The sequence below is a fragment of the Pyrgilauda ruficollis genome, unplaced genomic scaffold (assembly GCF_017590135.1).
Source record: "Pyrgilauda ruficollis isolate IOZ18807 unplaced genomic scaffold, ASM1759013v1 scaffold2, whole genome shotgun sequence".
Taxonomy (NCBI): Eukaryota; Metazoa; Chordata; class Aves; order Passeriformes; family Passeridae; genus Pyrgilauda; species Pyrgilauda ruficollis.
In genome coordinates, this window is record NW_024519206.1 from 13,800,580 (window position 1) to 13,822,016 (window position 21,437).

The 21,437-nt window shown below is 39.6% G+C and overlaps 1 protein-coding gene across 2 annotated transcripts in view; it reads right to left on the reverse strand.

Moving 5' to 3' along the window:
* Positions 1-21,431, reverse strand: part of ANKRD28 (ankyrin repeat domain 28) — a 117,948-nt gene extending 96,517 nt beyond the window's left edge. The window contains exon 1 of one of the 2 annotated variants that reach the window (XM_041466192.1): positions 21,375-21,431. In XM_041466192.1, the coding sequence (XP_041322126.1) occupies positions 21,375-21,401 (27 nt within the window). In that variant the 5' untranslated portion in view covers positions 21,402-21,431. Of the gene's footprint in view, positions 1-21,225; positions 21,269-21,374 lie in introns of those variants that run through there. The other variant, XM_041466191.1, reaches the window with a different exon arrangement.
* Between the last annotated feature and the right edge of the window lie 6 nt (positions 21,432-21,437).

Below are 21,437 nucleotides of genomic sequence, written 5' to 3' on the forward strand. Positions count from 1 at the left end.
AGTGCTATTGTAGTCAGTGACAATGAACGAGAACTGATAGTCTTTACCCATTTAAATAATTGATGTTAAGCAAAGGTTAGATTTAATTAAATTAGTAATATTTAATAATAATTACAAAATTTAGTAAACGCTTTCAAGAAACATTTGAAACTACTACTACTGAAGCAGGAAAGAGATGCAATGAGAACACAAAGATCTGCTCACTTCCTTCTCTGAGTAATGTTGTAGCAAAGGGTCATTTATCAAAGGGCCAACAGGATCATTATCTTTTCTCTCAAACTGGTCTTCTACACACAGATATACAAAGACATACAAATTATACAATGTCTTATTTCTGTAACCACATGATAAACAGCTTTGTTTTGCTAGAATTCTAAAATCTAAAATTTTCTTTTAGGTTACTATTTGTAATCTACATGCCAATTTTACTAGTAAGATTACCATATGCTATCACATCATTAACACACAAGTGGCAATGACAGTTCTATTTTCTCTATATTAGATCTTTATTAGTATAACAAGATTTAAAACACGGTCATTTTTTAATAACAATCCCCTACAAAAACAACTAATGAAATCTTTATAATACTGAGGGATTTTTGTATCAAACATAAGGAGCAAAGAATTTGAGATTAAAAGAGCAGAGTACTCATATGCAAGCTTCAGGGAGACAAAGTCATCAGTTTGAGCCAAGCATTAGGAAGTAAGCATGACTTGTACCACAGAAGAGTGACTGTGATAGTTAAAAAAAATTAAATAAATTCAAGTCAAAAAGATAAGCTCTGCCTGCTTTCCCCCTACCTAACCAAAGAGCTTACTGTTGTCGAGTATACATGCAGTCTGGTAGGGCCCTTCAGTTTTATCAGCTTCATTAAAACTCCACTTTCAGTGGGACACACATGAAACAACAGCCTAATCCAGCATTGCAGCAAGGAGATAAAATGGAGACCAAGGGAGAGAGATGAAAGTGAGCACAGAAAGCAAGAGAAGCGCAGCAGTTTGCCATCAGAGGGAGTACGAGCTTTAAACAAGAGTGCTCAGCTTCCAGGGGGGAGCAGACATGCAGTTCTGTGATTATGAACACCTACACAGGTTTAAGGGAGGGCTGGTCCTCCAAATTCTTGTTGAGAAACAGCATATATGTGAAAAAGCTGCAAGAAAAGAAAGTTTTTGTTGAAAAACAGAGCTGCTACACTATTTTTACAAGTAGAAAGATATAGATGGGACAATGAAAAACAACTTCAAAGTTCTGCCCATTTAAATTACTAATATTAAAAAAAGGAAAATGTGCTCCTGATTATTTTTTTCAGTAAACTTACTGCCTTTAAAAAAAAAAAAAAAAAAAAGGATTCTGTATTACAACATGGAACTTGATTTTGAGCCTGATTGAAGTGAAAAGGGAAATGCTAAACAAATAAGGAACAGGACTATATATCAACCTGCACTTTATCCCAAACTCTCAGCTCCACTTCAGTGCTGTTCAGTGCCAAATGTGCCTTCAACACACTGCATCCTCCTCAACATTACCAGTAAGAGGCTGAGGCATGCAGAAAAGAGAGGTGAATGATTCTGTGCAAAAAGAAATAATATTCCGCTACTACCACCACGACACACAGGTTTCTAAGATTTCTTTTTTATCCCTGTTCCTAAATAGGAAAGATAAACCATTCACCATATTCAAGACTGCCATACAAGGTCTAGACAACAATGAAGCACTGTCAGACGCACTCTGTTTCAAAAAGGAAAATATTTGTCCATTTATCTATGTCATGTGTTGCAGAATACACTAACTTCCCCATACACTAGGAAAAAACAGTTGTCTATACTCCAGAGGTGCTGAAAAAGTAGCAGAGTAGGTCTACAGTACCTCAGTGTATTTTCTATATCCAAACAATGGAGCCATTCATTTGCTCATCTTCATTTTTCCTATTTAAAAGTGGTCTCAGCAAAATCAGCAGAGGTTTGGCATCTTTTAAATATAATGTCAGTTGCATTTTAGGTAGGGGAAATAAAAAAAGAGACTGCTTCCCTAATTTTAAAAGGAAGGTGAACTAAAATCTGACTGAATCATAGCAAAATAACTCTCCTCGGGGTGGTGAGAGGGAAACACTCTTTGTCACAGGAATCAAAAGCTGGAGGCACATACTTGGTGTTAAGTATGTTGCCTGCTTAGGACAAGTGTAAATGAGTCATACCATCTGTACTCACATTCAAATGATAGTCTGGCAAGATAGCAGGGATAACACAAAGCAATATGATGCCCTGCTCTTAATGCTATGGATGCAGTTAAGCTGGGAAACAGAGGGAGACTTAGCAGTTAAACTAAGAACTACCTACAGTGATAGACACTGAACACCTTATTCTCTGAATTTATAATTAGTTGTAGAATGCCACACAGAAATCAATAGTACAGAAGTACCTACAAACTCATATATAACAATACTGCAGAGGTTGATTAATGCTGTATTTCAGATGAATATTCCTATATCACAGCATAATGCAGATATGCTCAAAGTATAAATAGATTGGAGCAAGAAGTCATTGTGGAACATCAATAATTCAGAGAGAAGCTATTTAAGATAACCATTTGTTATAGAGACAAGACCAAATGCATTGACTAAGAAAAAAACAGCATGAAAACAACAGAATCAACACTGGCAAGCAGCCTCCTGAAGCAAGTTGTGCTGAGCTGAGTAAAAGCAATAACCACATTAGAAAAAACAAGGAGCTCACAAAGATGCAGTGTGAGACTAATCTCAGCAAAGGTGGGGGAAGTCTCATCCAGAAAGATGACTTGTGGCAGTATCCAAGCCAGGGCAGACAAAGCCATCACCAGCGCCTGGAGCAACATGCCATAGAAAACTGCTATTCCCAAATCAGCTGGGTGGGTGGGGGACCCAAACTCATGGCAGTCATAACCAAGGTTTATCGTGAAACAAATTACTAAAACTGGAAAAATGTGCCAAGTTCAGGTGTCTTCAGTACTTTTTTTAAAAGTCCTGGAAAGTCAAACCATGTGGGAGGCTGAGCTTATGAACATTATTTTAGTTGTAATAAAAGCAATATATTTTAAAGTACAAAACTAAGCTTTACTTTGGATCTCAGGATATGTAATTTAACATATATAGCACCAAACCCTCCGTCTTTTACATGTGATGAGTGTCAGTGGTACCAAATGATGCTAAAGACTGTTTCAATGTAGCACAAACACAGAGTTTATTTATCATGGTTACATATAAACTAGAGTAAATACAGGAAGGACAACAAGTTCTTCCCAAAATATTCATGAATACCTCGGGGGCTGGAAGGAGGAGAATAGACATCCATCTGCAGTTCCAAAATCCTTGTGATGATTTGTTTATATTTATACCAAGCTTTGAAGAGCACGAAACGTACAAATAATTTATTAATTTCACATTCTCCTTGTTTTCATGCCTTCATCTTTTAGTTATATGATAAAACTGTTTCTGATCTAAAAAAAAGATCACTGATGCACTTGTGTTTGGTTTACTTACTTGATCCTCTTATTTTTTGTTGGTTAAAATCAGGCATATTATTTGAGAGCATTCTAGAGGTTATATTAACAGCATTTACAACTCCCAGCAGGTTTAGCAACAGCAGATATTCACAAGGATGTCTGTCCCCAATAATCACAGTTCACAAGTAGGTACACTAACATAAAATCAATACCATTAACATACACATGCAGCTGTGAGCCGAGCTGATTTGAGGGGAAGGAGGAGGCAGTGACTACTATTTACCAAGGACAACCACGTGGAGGAGCTTCACAGGCAAACAAAGCAGTAATTCAAGCTGTTTCATTATGAATCAGCAGAACTGTCAGAGATCATGGCAAAAGTATTAGACCATTTTTAAATAAAAGTAAATTTAAAAACAGATTTAATAGTTCTCCTGATGTTGAATCCGACTCTGTGATTTGCTATTCAGATAAAAGCTTTGAGCTTGAACAGTTCCCTGGCATAAAACAAGAGGTGAAATAACGAACTGACAAGCCTGAAGATTTGTGAACCTACGAAGCATCCCAAATGACATAAGTGAAAACACGTGTTGATCCTCTGATGTTCACACCACTGTTAAAAATGAAAAATGATCAAAGCAGAAGAGGAGTAAGATCCACTAACAAATCCAGAAACCTTTACCTACATGTTATTTCAGGATGTGTACATGTATAATTTCAAACAATAACTACTTCTACAAAAAGCCATATCAACATTGAAAATTTTTGTGACACACACCTTAAAAAAACCCCACAAACAAAGTAGTGCAGCTACTGCACTCAGATGCAGCTATGGCCTTCATTTTCACTTTTACAATTCTTTAAGCACTTCAGAGATAATTTCCATTTAAAAATTTGGGAAGAAGGCAAAGCAAGCAGAAGATGAATTCTGATCAAACTTAACATCAAAAGGACAGACAGACAATAGCATTGCTCCTCAAGCTGAGGGAAGAAATCTTTACATTTCATACATCTTTCAGGAAGGTAATTATCTGGATAAAAAGGTGTGCTATGAGTCACAGTAGTTCATACATAAATCAACCCATTAAGAACTTCCCAACCAGGACAGACTTCTTTAGAACCTACAGCTACTCTTCAAAAACGCTGTACATTAGACCAGAAAAGAGTAATGCTTTCTACTCTGAACAGATGCCTGTTATATTCAAAGAGAAATACAAATCAAGAAGTGATGTTCATAGACATTAATATCAGAAGAAAGCACAGGTTTGGAGCTATTGGAGTCTATGTTTGTCCTTAGCAGGTTACCTCTCAAAGTCTACAGTCTGGCTTCACAGAAAGCTCAGTGCTTAAAACACACAAGAGTTAAAACCCTCAGATTATGACTGTGGAACAGAGACTTTCTAGTATACAGCTATGACATATTTCAGAACATCTATGGGAAGACAGCAGTTAAAAATGGATATTGGGTAGAGGGAGGAAGGAATTGCATACTTTAGGTATCTGCCAAGGCACAAAAATTAGACATGATCAATAGTATTTATAGGATAGCAGGGTGGAAGTTTGTGAGGTCATCTTTTGCCAGCACACCACCTTTAAAAAATTGTTTCTTGATTCATGGGTTTTAATCATTACTACTTAATTTTCATGTGTCTGAATTTTAACATTTCCACTCTACCAAATACAAGGGTAGGAAAAACAGGAAGAAGGGTTAGGCGTATTTTAGATAATACACATCCATCAGACAGAATGATAAAACCTAAATATTATTTCAAACGAAAAAAGTATGCATTTGCAAAATTAAGCTACAGGCATAAAAAAAAGAATGTCTACTGGAAATGTTCAGCTCATGCACTAACACAAACAAGCCACCATAAGTAAAAGCTTCATTGGAGTTGTTTCTCCCTCCCTGAAAGGAAAACAGTACCTTTAAAAAGAATATTTTTAGATTATTTTTTGAAAGCAAAAATAGAAGTACATCCAAATGGCCTCACTGGATCTTTAATGAGGAAGTGTCATAATACATAGGGAATAACACTGCATGCAGTCATTTCTCTACTCCCAGGGCCAGCAATGCAAACAGCAATAGTCTTCTTAATCCTATTGACTAGGCCTTTTAAGAAAAAAATTTGAAAACATAGCAAAATATATGGAATAAGCAGCTCTTTGATTAGATTTAAGAGTCTGCAATTTCATATAAACACTAGCGCACATGGGATGGTGTTGTCTTATCAGCCTTGAGGCTATTGTAACAGGGGTTTTTTTAAAAACATGTTTTTAAAATGGGACAGGAGAAGAATCAGAATTGACTTGGAACGGAGGCATTGCATATAGGTGTGTCAGGACAAAGCTTTGAGATTTTAATATTGCTCAACGATACACAGCTTTCATTCCCCAAAATGCAAAACAGTAAAAGAGAACTGGCCAGTAGACTCAGACACATTTTCACTTATGGATGTACCAGCCCTTCACCTTACAAGAGGAGCTAATCAGAAAACCACAAGTCAAATATTTGAGTGAAAAACAAGATCCACATTTTCCAGTTCAATGTAATTCCACAGGAAACACAGAGGGTTCTACCACACACTTTAGGACTTTCTTATTCGAGGGAAAAATCCAGTTGCTTGGACAGGACACATGGCCAAACATCTCCTTTATGTGCACTCTGTCTATGGCTTAAAGCTTAAATCATAACTGCCACATAAACCCACAAGGCAAACTGGCATTCTTACGTGCTGTGCACAAGTGCCACAGCAGATTCCACTACATCAATACAGCCTGCAAAGAGAAGAAAACCAGATACCTCTGACTGCCAGAAGCAGTCACCTTCTCTATCTCACCTGAGGACTGCTGTACATAAGAGCACAATTTTGAAGTTCAGCAAGATCTGGCCATTACAGGGGGAAAAAAAAAGGGTAAATTAAAAAAAAAAATATTATTACATTTCACAGTTTGTGGAACACTTCAAGGGATGAGAAAAAAGACAGGTTAACTGTTACAGCTAAGTCCACTTGCATGGTGGACACAGACATTCTCAGGAAAATTAATCCCAACCAAGTCATGCCATCAATCTAAAGCAGACCACACAAACCAAACTAAGACCTTTCTCAGTTAAAGTGCCATTACACTGACTAAATAGAATTAATTTCCAAATACATTTGCCTACCTACAATTATCTAGGTGCAATGCTCTTAAAAACAAATAAAACAAGTCAGATTTTTTTCTTGACAGACAGGAGCCCAAGAATTGTGCCACATGAAAATTTCAAATTTTTCACTTCTTCGGGGTGAAGATTGAGGCAAGATGGCACAAGATTGTTAGAACACATCTCCTCTTATAAGGAGAGACCATGGGAGCTGGACCTCTTAGGTTAAAGACAGAGAGAGGATCTCACCAGTGCTTATAAATATCTTAAAGGTGGGTGCCAAGAGGATGGTGCCAGATTCTTTTCAGTGGTGCCCAGTGACAGGACAAGGAGCGGTGTCCATAAAACAAACCACAAGAAGTTTCACCTCAACACAGGGAACAACTTATTCTCATTGAGGTGACAGAGCACTGGAACAGGCTGCCCAGAGAGGTTGTGGAGCCTCCCTCTCCAGAGACGTTTAAAACCCACCTGGAGTGTGTTTCTGTCACTTTCTCTGTGTGACCCTGCCTTGGGAGGGGTTGGACTGATATCTCCAGAGGTCATTTCCAACCCTGGTGATAAAGACAACCTTCCCAACACAGAACAGCCAAGGGGGTAATCCAGCACACCAAAACCAGACACAAAAGAAACCGCCTATGAAATGATTACTCTAGCGTCTCTCCACAACAGCAATGCAATGTTGCAGCAACATCTCTCAGTCCTGACTGCTTAAATGTCTCCCTAGGGAGAACACAAGCAAGCTACCACTAAATAAGATCACCAGGTGTAACGCTCTTCAGAACAGACAGCTGATTGCTTTTCTACCACTTTTTCAACTAATTTCTACCTATGTTCAGAAGAAGGGCAGACCTGAGCAAATCAAAGTGAGTTATCCTGGGCTCCATTTTTGCTTTTTCGATGCACTTAAATAGCACATGATAACCTTTACACTGCATTAATTACTTTAATGCACTAATTACTTGACTTTTATTACTTTTGCTATACTTTTTAATTTGTGATTATATCAGAGCAGCTAACAAAGTCAGAAATAAAAAAAAAAATTAAGTTGTTTTAATTACATGTGCCACTAATTAAAATCTTACAAAAATGTCATATGTTAAGTAGTCCACAGCATCTCCTTCATACAACAACAGTTAATGAGCTGAATCAATGACTTGGGGGAGGCCAAAAAATCTGTCAAAATTTTAGGATTAGCACAGTTCTGTCAGACTTCACTTCATAGGAGGAGCTTTTCTTTCTCCCAGCTTCTTCTGATTTTCAACACTGAACAGACCAATTAAGAGCGTAATTGCAAAGAAAATACCATTTGTTCCAGAAGAGGCTACTGTCTAATGCTGCTTTCAAACAGTGAGCTTTCAGAAACTCGTTCCAAGTGCTTAGCTCATGACTTCCGTCCGTGAAGCAGTTTGAATTCAATCCTCTGGCAACAAATATATACTACTTAAGTGTTATTTTTTATAATTCTTTGAAAGCAAGTAGATGCTATACTTAAATCTTAGCAAGTTATATTCATATCTTTTCCTAATGTAATTTCTAAATCAAAAATTTCCCTGTCCTGTTCTCTACGTACTCAAGCTCAAACATTCCCTCGAAATTCCCACAATCCATGCCAATAAACCACACTGAAAATAGATTAACCTTTTGTCTAGTGTTATCACTGAGAACCTTTGTACAACATAATACAAAAAGCACAACAAAAAGTACTCTGTATCTTCTATAAACAAGGAACATAAAGTACAGAATAACAAGAAATTTGCCATAAATGTCATTTAATTTGCAGCACTGACTGATTTTTAAACACTAATAGACACATAAAACAGGTATTCTCAAAACTTTTCGTACTTTTAGTAACTTGATTTATTTCAGCATAGCAAAGAAGATTCTGCTATCCTCTCATATTCTGTCCTCTTACCAAGAAAATCTATAATCTGATACTTAGGTAAGCTGTTTTAAATATCAAACCGTGTTTCTTATTAACACTGTGCAAAACAGTTCTTTATTTAATGCCTGTCATTCTCATTCCCTCTCCCACCCTTCCTGTGTTCATTTGTTTATGTTTCACATTTTTATGTCACCCGTCTGGCTTTTGACACCTACTAGAAGCAGCCCACAGCAGAGACAGGTGACCGACTCAGAAAGCAGCCCCTGAACAGCTGCCTATGACTTTTAGGCTAAAATAAAAATAAAAAAAATTAAATGTGCTAATGACCAGCTTCAAGAACCACCCTGAAGTAGGGGCTGTAACCTAAGTCCTCAAAAACATACAGGTGATATGTAGGCAATTGTTTGTTTGGAAACTGTTAAGAACAATTTTATTATACCCTAATATACTGATAATTATTCTCAGTGCATTCTCACAGTCAAAAGACATGCCCAATTTGTTTTCTCTTTTAAATGAAGTTTTGTAGTTTTACCATTGCCTATTCCAGAAAATAAAACCAGTCAGATGAATGGCCTCATCCACAAACTGCTGAATTAAATGTTAATGCAGCACAATCAAACCGAGAAACAGAATAAAGTCAGGAACAGTCCACCTTGATAGATAAGGTTTTCATTAATGGCAATTCAAAATGTTATCTTCTCTAGCTGCTGATAAAAATATTTGCACAACCCGTGTGCTTATGTTGTGGTATTCATACACCTATATGAGGTGATGTGTGGAATATAAAACACTAACTACTATTTTCTATTTCCATTTCCTATTGAGCTGAATTTTTTTTTCTATTCCAGAAGGCTGCAGTTTACTCTTAGATTGACATGCTTTGTTAATTATTATTTGTAGAGTTTATTTCAACTTAGGCATTTCTATGAGCATGTTTTCGTACCAGATATTTCCCTACCCCAAGCATACATCTCTGTGCAGGGAGATAGAGGGATCACTAGTCACAACAGGCATGACTCCAAGCCATCACTGGATGGTGTCCAAGAATTAAAGCTGCACACATAAGAGGCACAAATGTTGAATGGCCCTCTATCCATACATGTTTCTATGAGAAAAATAAAAGGCTGCAGCAAGTTCAGACTACTTTTGGCATAGGGTTGTCAGGTAACTGGATTACCCAAACATGGTCTTGTACTTTCACTGTAACATCTTGAGAAGAGATGGAAGGCAAGAGAAAGTCATTTTGGTGTCATTTTCAGAGCTTCAGCTGTAAAACTGACTGGTGGAGCACGTGATCACCCTAAGAGGGGGGGAAAAAGCAACTTTAAAATGTTTCAGGAAAACTGGCACACTGTTGTCAGATCAGAGATGGGAAAAAGCTGAGGATCCTGACAGGCAGCACATGTGGTAAACAAGGATGTTACAGTGGAACTTTTCTTCTTTTGGAGTTTTCAGTCAATGTAAGTCAACATGATGTGTTATAAATAGAAGCAGACTTCTGAAGACCCTAGGTTCTTTCACAGTTAAAGAAGAATTCACAACCACGCTCAAAGCCCAGAACAATCAAGAACCAGACAAGAAAACCAAGCCTGTTTTTGAGTTTCCAAACACATTCTAAGAAGCTTAAGACCAACAGCATGAAAGTTACTCAGAGAGAAAGGTCCAAGGCAGACCACACTCAAGTTTCTCCACTCGCCCCCAGCCCCCAAAGGACACTTACACATCATCTGTGACTACAGGACATCTGACACAAAGACAGACATTAGAGTAAGTTTATATGATCCAAAACACTCATTTGTACTTCCTACTGTGGAAAACTTCCAAGAACAACTTCACAGTTCTATGCTAACCTAAATAATTTGCCTCTCCCCTCCCTTTTCACCACTTTGCAGGAGAAAAGAATGAAAGACTGCTTAAGCTCAGCTACCACCTAATATCAAACCATGGCCTTAGGCAGGAGATTAGAAGCCAGTGAGTTTCAACCATTATTGTTAGAAACCCTGCATATGAAAACAAAAACAAAAAAACTAAAAAAACAACTCAAGGAGAAGCAATCATTAAACTCCATCCAAAAATTACAGAACTCTAATCTTTCATAAAAATTTACCTACTCCACTGGCTTAAAAATACACGGTTGATTCAGGCATGTACTCCATTTCTCACACACACAGTCCTACCCTACACCAGAAACACATTTGCATTCAGTAGTTCATGTATCTGTATTTCCTTCTCCTGTCTGTCAGCTGAAAATGTTGGCATTCACTGTGGTAGATAACTTCCAAGTCATATAATTAGCATAGTTTTGGCTGTTAATTAACCTCTTAAAAGAAAAACAGAATTACAAGAAAAACATATCCTAATGTTTCTGTCAGTATTTTAACCTTGCTTGTTACAGGTCATTTTCATCGCTTCTTATCTAGTGAAAAATTTAAGACAGTGCAAATGTACACCAAAGGAATTGCACCTTACTTCTGCAGCCGTGCTGCACAGTGAAAAGCAAGAACTTGGCATTCTGAACAGGCATCCTGTGACAACACAGCACTTCCCAGGCAGGCTACATATCACTGCACTCCACACAAGAACGGGTCACAAAACCTTGAGGTCAAATGATGTAATTCCAACAATTCCTCCTCTTTTCTTCAATTATCCATCCTACTTTTACAGGTTACTTTTCCCAAAAAACAAGGCACGTTTCAGGCATCATATAAGAAGCTGTAGTGGGTAGGGCAGTCATATATGTGCGACTATATATACATATAAAACAAATACACATATAAAAACAAACACCAGGGCTTTTCTGGACACATCTAAAACACCTGTATGTCAGTAGAGATGGTAAGGGTTGCCACAACATGAAAGGCTGAGCTGCAGCAGACACTTCTGAGATCTCTTCTGCATGTACATTCATCCTGTCTTTAGGTTCAGGTCACTGTGACCAACTGCTGCCACCAGATCAAGCTTCAGGCCTGCAGCTTTTATTTGTGCTTGTAGCCATTGCAGAGGCAAAGAGCTAATTTTCTAAAGAACTTACTCCAGAATGACGGGTCCCAAATGGCTCTGCAACACCTCCAGTGAACGTGGAGGAGAGCACTGCTAATACTGGTGTGGCAAACTTCCAGGGACGGGGAGCTGAACTTCTCTGACAGCCTCCAAAGCACCGCTGGCACTGCTGTTCCTCCTGCCGTTCCAACAGATACTGTTTCTTTGGCTTATGTAAGTTCCAGCAGAGAGCTTTATAGAAGGAAACGTATCTCACTGCTCCCCCATGGAAGGGGTGGGATGTCGAGACAGGAAACCAGTGTGATACCCTAAATGTGTGGGATATTTTGTACAGCCATTGCAACAGCAAAAGAGAGCCTTCCAGATGACAATAAGGCTCAAATGTAAAGACATAATCAACAATTTTTCAACAGTCGTGGCAGAATTTTTCTGCAAAATTCTTCTAATACTTGTGGACACAGACTCATGAACCATGGCACTTCTAGTAATTATTCTTGAATTATATATGCAGTAAGTTTAATACTTAAATGATTACAAAAGCAGTTTTAACAGATGCAGAGTATTAGAGAAATTTTATCAACCTTCAGGTATGAAAGCCCCATAAATAATCTGTTCAAGTGCATGCTATAAAAAAATATCACATTTTTTAATTATGGCTTACTAAATGTTGAGAGTTTTTTAAAAAAAAAGGGAAGCAAATTCATGATATGCAGAGTCAAAGTCCTTTCAGAGATAAAAGATAAGGCTGCATGCAGCTATATTTGCCCTTCCAAAATAACAAATTTGATGTACTTGATCCAAAAACATTTTTTACATCTCTGAGTGTAGAAAAACAGCAGGAGGCATCCTCTTCCATGTATTTTTCACAGTGTTAGTCTGAGATTATAGATGCTGTGAAAGTTCCCTTCCTGTGCTGTAAAAAGGTGCAGTAGGTAGAAAAAGGAATCAATATCTTCAAGTCATTGCAAACACAGCTCCACAGGGTAGCTGGATACCTGTTGGTTTTTTGGATGATCCTTGACTAGGAAACTGGAAGTTCATCAGAAGAGATTGCTGTTCACTGTTGCTGACAAGCTGTGATATCCTAACCATTTCTGTCCTCCTGGTTCTCTCTGGTGTTCTATAAATCCTCTCTTCACCTTTCCTTTTCACTCTCATTATGAAAGCATTCAAAGAACTCCTCTCTTGAGCTCTGTTTCTTACAGAGTAGATTAACTTGACTATTTACATCCTTGATTGCAATGATTATCATTTGCTAAACTTATGGTAAAAAAGAATAGAGAAATGCCAATGGACAAGTCATAAAATATTCTTTACTTGAAAGGTTTTCTTTTAATAGATTTACCACTCTGTAATCTAAGTAGTGTTAGGTAATAAACTTTAAATGCTCGTGTGCTTGTGGATGGAAAAGAACCGCAAACAATGCCAGTAGGTAGGACTGGAAGAAATAAATGACCTGGCTGGTTACTACAGGATCAGTACTGCTGCAGGTCAGTAATGGCCTTTGCAACCTTGCAGGTGACAGAAACAAGAAGGGAAGTGTTCTTCTAGAAGTATTCCTTAATACTGATAATTATCCCCCAGAATGAAAGAGCACTGTTTAAATAGATCCAGCAGAGCTATAAAACAATATATGGCTCCTGGAGCTGAGACAAGGAGCAAAGGAAATAGAAGCCATCAGGCAGTACCATTACAGGGTCCTGATCTGGCAAAGACTGCACAGCAACACAGAATTAGGCATAAGACCTCTTTCTATTGATCCTCATGTTTTAGCAAACACAGCAAGAACGGAACAAAAGTGCAGTTAGAAAGGGACAGAGGAGAGGGATGAGGAATGCCATTAGCATGCTGTTTCTGAAGCATCCTTTTACCATGACTTGGGACATTGCACTAATTTGAAACAATGAGTAATAATGTAACCAGAAAAACAATGTTAGCATTTTGTTTTTCTCCCTCTCCCGTTTTATGTCCTTCATTTTAACCTACCAACAATACTTTGTGGGGACACACATTCACTGGTGAGTGAATGAAATGTTAGCAGACACTACACAGAGATCTGAGGCAGGAAGGACACATCAAGTGCTTGGGATGAAAAAAAGGACTTGCATAGATTATCTACCCACTCTCATGAGCAACTCATGACAGAAGAAGCAGATGACCTGAAGATAGGACAGGGAAGGAGAGAATACCAGTTACCCCAAACATGGTACAAAACTTAAGTTAGTCTGCAGCAATGGATTTAAATTACTTAAATATTTATTAGTTATAGGTTATGTTAGTATATACTAACTGCAGAACTTCCTGAAAATGTTTTTCACTGCCCCCAGGTGATCTGTCTATGACACAAGTAGCTCCTTCATCTGAGCTGGGTAGATCCCTGGTCTATTATGCTGCCTGCTGCTTGATGACCAGGTTCCTGATGGAAGGTTCAACTTTCTCCTTTGTCAAGGGAACCAGCACAGATGGAGCTATCAAAATAAAAACAAAAAAGGAGGACAAACAGCAAAATCCTAAAACAAAATATGGATTCTTCATGATTGCTAGAAGTTCTGTAAGCTCTAAAAAGGCTTGTTTTGGTCTCAATGCTTTAACTAACTGTAATTTTATTTTCATTTTGTCATGCTGATTCTTCTTGCTTGTGCTCCCTTCTCTTCCTTCATTAAGGCAGTGCTGTATCTTCACTTTGCAAAGTTAAAAAAAAATAAATCCATGCTTTCTTCTCTGTACTAGATGGAAGCAGATACAGGACTTCAGCACAAAGTGAGAGTGGACCTTAAGTATAATTGCATGACTGCAAAATGAACAAGAATGACTTATAGGCAAATGCTCATCATCTTGAATTAGAATGGGCCATTAAGTCAGGTTCATTGTCTGAGAATATGGAAACATTAAACATTTAGGATTACTTCACAACAGTTCAAGACACAGTCAGAATTAGACTTAAGTCACGTAAAAAGGCAGTTACCTACAAAACCTGAACCTGAAGTTCTAACATGAGTCAGTTTACAATTGCAAACACTTTCACTCCCATCCAGGTAACTTTAGTTCTGAAGTTTAACAACATAAGCTTGAGTTGGGTTTTTCCTTTTTTTTTTCTTTTACCAGATGCCAAGCATTAGAATACACAGAATTCTGCTTAATACTTCTCAAATTTATATACCATTTCAGTAACTTACTGGGAATAATATTTGTTCTCAGGCTGCCCTAAATAGGTAGGCTTTATTCACATAGAAAACAATCTACTTACATAGTACTGTTCACTCAATTCACATACATACATTACTGTAGAGATAAACAATGAAAATTTCAGGTTATATTCAATTCATAGTAAAGAGCATCTCATTATTTAAGGACAGAAGTCATCAGCTACGTCATTAGCTTCAGCTAACAAGCAGTTTCCTAACCTACAAGAATGCTACAAACCAACTATTTTGTCCCTCTTTAATTTGCATATCACTGCTGGTGCTTCCTCTTTATCTCTCTGCACACACACAGCTGCCTAGGAGTCTCACCTTCCCTTTTCTCCCTGCTACTCAGTCCCACCACTCTTACATTAGCTCTGGTTTCTGTGCTGAAATGGGTCAGTGCTGTATAATTCATCAACACCAGAATAACAACTGAATTAACAGAGTTAAACCTCTATATTACCACCCCTTGGGGAGAGTGCTAATGTCTTTACTAAGGAAATAATAACATTCCCTGATATTTTGGAGCTTAAACATTAAGATTCTTTTCTCTTTGTACAAAGGATAACACCAAGACACCTTATTTCAGATGTATCTTGAAATGCCAGATGAGAACATGTCTTCCACCCCCAACAATGCAAGGAAAACAAACCTCCCAAAAATCAGCACTGTAAGCATGCTCCCAGTGATGTACTGCTTTGTTTACTTTTTTATTGATGTGAAATGTTCTATGATTCTATTGTGATACAAGTTATTTAAAAACAAATATTATAAATAACTTTGAAACAGTTAGTCACTGTAACTAAGGCAACGAGTCTCCCACTCAATTTCCAGAAATAGGAGTAAGGAATAGAGGTAAGAACAAAGTAAAAAGTTGGCAAGAGCAAGAAAACAAATCATCAAATACTAGTTTGACCTCAGGATGGCCCAGCTGATTAGAGAAAAATATCAGGTATGGCAAATGAGAAACACACTTGCTGACAAAAGATGAGGAAGAGAATATGAAGTATATAATATCAAATCTATTTAATTTCAATAATCACATTCCACAACCCATTTCAGTGAATGGAACAACCGTAGAAATCTGGGAAAATAACAATCCATGCCAGATAGCAGACTGCCAGTTCAGAGTCTTAACAGCTACTAGTTTCCTACAGGAAACATCTTTTTCTGTGAGTGCTAAAGAAGTCACTTCTTCATAGAGACCTGCCCATTTGCTTCATTTTTCCCCTGATATTTGCCTCCAAATAATGGTCCTGGATGCTAACTACATGAATAGACCTTTATATCCTCACAGAAGGCTGCTGAGTTAACAGGATCCGCCTTAAGGATCTGACTGCAGAATCAAGGCTTGCTTTGTTTCTCTCCCACCTTTTTTTTCCCTTCTTCTTTTAAAAGGTTTATTTTCTTGACTGAGGAGAACTACTTGTTCACAAGTCAAAAGTTCCAAAGTTATCGTGGGGCAATCTGATCCCCACAAACGAACACGTGGTAGAACCAGGTTCTCTCAACACATTCTAATGGAAGGGCTGGTAATGACTGCATATAACAAGATAAACAGAGTTCAAGTTACTCAGAGCTGTCCATCAGCTAAAGAAACTTATCTTCTCAGCACATGTAAGTTCTTAGCCTGGGAACAAGAGAACTAACAATAAGACTTTAGGTGTCTTGGTAAGAATTACAATTTCTTAATTTAATTATCTTGTATGCAGTTTGAAAAGATTGGATGCAAATTTTAGGAAGAACATACAATGGATAACAGAGTACAAAGAGTTGGTTCTTAACAACTACAAGATTCATGGAAGAAATTATTGGGTTTTATTAAAGAGTAACTTTAAAGTAACTTCTACCAAAAAAGTCCAAAATAAAACACATCTCATTAGCCTACATCTGAACAGAATTTGTAGAGCAATACCACATAATTCCATTCCCACCATATCCCTCCCTCATTGAACAGCAGCAGCTCCTTTTCATCACCACAGGAGACCATTCCTCCTCTTAGTGTAACAAGGAACTAGTTGGGACATTTATTCTTGGCATAAATTCTAAAAGAATGAAGTCTAACGCTGGCAGTAATGAAAATAGCAACCATAGAGGCATTCAGAGCCTTCACTATGACACTGCAAACATTTGTTTAACTGCCAATTGAACAAGATCCATCTTAGCTACGAGAAAGATATAAATGGGCAATAAAGAAGTCAGTGCTCTCACTGTTCAAGGACTTTAAAGATAAGTGGTCATCCTAATATCCTCATGCAGTTGTTCCTACTCAGATCCTTACCACTCATATCTGACTTATGGAAATAAAAGCACTGCCACAAGCACAGTCTAGCAGTCATACAGCAAAATCCCATACAAAATCCTTCCACATGCCCATCATTATTAGCCCTAAGACATCTTCCTATTACACATTTAAAATTCAGAGAAAATGGGAAATGCATAATATTAAAACTATGATGCACTGAAAGAAAAAAATAAAGCTTTACCAAATACAAAGACACTGCATCCAACGAATTTTGCCAGAAATAGTTATATAGCTGCAAAACTAGAGAAAAAAACCCAAACAACCGGCCAATTTTTATTCATTTCACACCTTTCAAGAAATCTCTGCTGAGATGTAGGCTTATGTGAGCCTAAAAGATGACCTATAGGCACATATGCAGGTAAGGTCTGTAACAGAAAAGCTGTTGGGAAATCCAAATTTCACCTGCACGCTAAAGACAAACTAAGTTGTCAATTACCTCTTAGGTGTAAGAGAGACTAATTCGCAGTGTTCCTAGAACCTATGATTGCATAACAAAAAAACCCAGAAGATAGTTAGCCTTTCACACCTAGCTATGCAGAGGTGAGAGGGCTTTCACACAGGAGACCAAGGCATACCACTATGGATACCCACAAGCAAGTTACTCCTTTTTTTTCCCCCACCCCATACCTTCCCTTCCACACACTCCCCCAGAAAGGGGAAAAAAAATTTGTGATAAAACATTAGTGACCCTTGACCTAAACTGGACTGTCAGTGCAGTTTCTAACAGCAGTGTAACACAGCATTTCAGGAAGAAACAAACTTTTCTAGGCTTTGTCTCACTTAGAATTTTTAAAGCAGTATCTCATTTAGAAGAACCTGGTATACAAGCACCAATATATGAAGACAAAACGAAAGCAAACAAACTTAAGAGCAAATACCCCAATTATAATGTACATTTACCATATTTTTCATCTCTACCTTGAATAGTTTAACATTCAGAATTTGCAGATTTGCTTCCTTTGTTATTAAACAACAACTGTACAATACTGCACAAAACCCCAAGAGCAACGAGAACAATCGACAACTTCTAATTTGACATTGAATGATTGCTTTTCTATACCCGAGTTACAGTTTGCTATTGAGCATTACAGGTATCAGCTTTGCCCAATACAGTTCAATTTAGCTTTAAATGCAATTTTTGCAAACATGGCTGATGAGTTTTTTTGATACCTGATATACTTTGTAAGCAAACATAAGTCACTTCTGAAAGTGCAGTGTACATCCTCAATTATGTCAAAACTTTGAAATATATTCCTGCCTGGTAGGATGGCAAAGCAATAAAGCACAAGTAGTAACACAAATCTGTAGACAATGTACTGGCTGGCTGGTTGTTGAACCCAAGGAAAGGCCTACATTTCTCAGTGGGGGAAAACCTGTATTCTGAAGGTTAAACGTGTCAAATCAGCCTCCACAGACAAACAAATATTTGAGCTTCACAAACACATTAAGCATCTGCAGGATCAAAGTTTTGTTTATCAGGTACTAAGTAAATTAAATCAAGTAAGAGGAACTGGGATTTCACCCTCTGAGCTTAACTAAGAGCCTCAGAGCAGAATTTCTCACCTCATTGTAACTTCCCGAGCACTGCTTTGACACCAGCTTGCAGTAACTTGAAAAACTAAGCAAGTGCAAGAAAACACTAAGCTTCTTGTATGGCATAAGTCTGCCTGTCCCCAGCATGATTCTAACATTTAACACAGAGCCCTTCTACTTTATCAAGGAATAAAATCAACAGGTTTATGTTGAATTTGGAAAAATAATCTTGATAATTCCATTTAAATAATACTTTAGTTAGTAAATTTTTTTCAGAAAGTTATGAATCTGACAGTTGAAGAAAGAAACTAGCAAATCACTTCCCAGCTGAACAGTACAAACAACAGAGCAGCCTTTGCACTTCCCTGTGAAGCACAGGCACCACTGAAGACAGAGTCACTCTAAGGACTACAAATACACAAGACAACTTACTTTATCCTAACCAAAAACACCACTACGGAGCAAAGCAAATGGTTCAAGCACACAAGAAGCATGTTTCATGAACTACTGAAGAGGAACACCTCTGCTCCCACACAGTACCACGGGCTGCTTTTCATAAAGAGCAGGTGGTGGCACACTCCCAGTACAGCATCCTCAAGTCAAGACATCCTGCAGCACACTGCAACAGTGACCTGCAGGAATGCTCTGTATATCAAAGCTGAGGGGTTTCATATTAACATGATTCCTCATGACTTTCTGGCATTCTCACACAGTTCCAACAGAATTCAGTTTGAAATAACTGATTTGTCAAGCAACTGACACTTTAGCAGCAGAAATGCAGCTGCTGCTAAAAATCACTCCCCCTACAAAAGACTGTCCAAAACCAGCATTCCCTTCCTTCCCTCCATCCTTTCCCTGCCCCAACACCCCCTCCTTTATGTGAAAGAATACTTCAATTCCAGTGTATCAATTCTTCTTTACAAATCTTTGAAGCCTCTCAAAAGTCTACCTTGTACTTCTTCCAGATTAAAACTTACATTATGACAGAAGCTGAAAGCCTCACATGCATTACTCTGCCAAACCAACGGCCCCACACAGTTCAATATTTCACTTCAACATCTGTCAGCAGCAGGATCCTCCCCAGAAGAAAAGTTCTGAAATACATCCTTTCATGTTAACATATTGATAATGGGATTTTTGCTAACTGTTTTGCAATGATTACTTGCAGAGGGGTTGTAGTTCTTGGTTTTAACAGAAAGGCTTATTTAACATAAGAGACGAACAAGTGCTTATTTCTGTGGGAAGTCTCCCACAGAAGAACAGCAACAAATCCTGAAAGAAAATCTAACTCAAGGGACACTAAGTGTCTTTCAGATCCACAATTGTTGCTGATTCATAGATGAGGTTCTAAAACAACATGAGACTTCACAAAGTTTACATACAACACAGCAGAGAGATAAGAGATCCCAGCCCCATATCACCAAATGTTCCTTAGAACAAATCCCGAGGGATCATGCAACCTAAGTGTGAAAACACAGATGTGTATGTAACTAATGAAAGGACTCGCAGGTAAGGATGGGCTGATACCGATCAGCATAACAAACAGACACAGAATAACAGCTGCCTAACCACCCCCAAGTTTCTACAGGCTTTTTTTTTCCGCGGGGCTTTTTTTTTTCTTTTTTTTTTTTTTTTTGGAAGGGGGTGGGGTTTACAGTTGGTTATCTTTCAGTAAGATTAACAAGGAGACTCACAGCAGGATGTATGAGTTTTTTACACGGAATTTGGCCTCACACACATGAAAACACGAGAAAATACCATTCCTAAGAAACATCTTTTCATAGGCGGCAAACTGGCAGCGCAGACCCTCCCACCTTTGTATCCTGATACCGCACAGGAGACAATAGGTAGGACAGGGGAGACACCAGGAAAGGACAGAGCAGCGAAGACAAGTATTTTTCACCAGCTGGGATGGAAACCGAAGAGCCTGGCAGACAAAGAAGGGTGTGATGCGACGAGAGCAACAACCCGCAGAAGGCACCGAGAACCTCCTTCGCTTTCAGGAGGGGAGCGCGGGCTCGGGGAAGCTCTGTCATGACCGCGGGAGGCGAAAGACACGGCGGCCGAACAAAAGATTTTAAAGGCCTGGAAGGGAAAGGTGGAGGGACGAGCAGGCGGCTCCCGGGCACGTGAAACTGCGCAGGGCAAGGGCAGGCTCCGGCTCCGGGGGAGCGCCGCCAGCTCCAGCTCCAGCCCCATCTCCCGGGCACGCCGCCTCCCGCCAGCAGTCTCCAGGTCGATCCCCTCACACCGGTCAGTTCCTCAGGCCCGGGCAGCCCCGGCCAGAGACCCCTCCCTTCCCAAAACAGGCGCGGGGCAGGGCTGGCCGGGGAGAGCCCTCAGAGCCACCCCCATCACCCCTCCGGGCTCCCCTCCGCTCCGGGGCGGGGGCTCGGCAGGGACTGCCGGCGAGGCCAGGCGAGGAGCGGGCGGGCTGCCGCGGCCACCTGTTCGGCCCGGTACCTGCGAGAGCCGGCGGCTCCCGCCCGCCCCGCGGGGGCACCGGCGCCCACACCGGGCGCACATGGCGCCTCCCACCCCGCCCGGACCCCGGCGGCGGCAGCAGCCATGCTGCCTCCCGCTGCCCGCCGCCTGTCACCCGCGCACGCACGGCAGCCCGCGGCGGCGGCGGGCGAGCCCGGCGGCACCGGGAGGGAAGAAGAGAGGGGAAGGGAAGGGAAGCTCGGGAATGCCCACCTGCTCGCGGAGTTTCAGGAACACCATGGCGAGCGCGCGCCGCCGCCTCACCCGCGCACGCACGGCAGCCCGCGGCGGCGGCGGGCGAGCCCGGCGGCACCGGGAGGGAAGAAGAGAGGGGAAGGGAAGGGAAGCTCGGGAATGCCCACCTGCTCGCGGAGTTTCAGGAACACCATGGCGAGCGCGCGACGCCGCCTCCGCCCGCCGCCAAC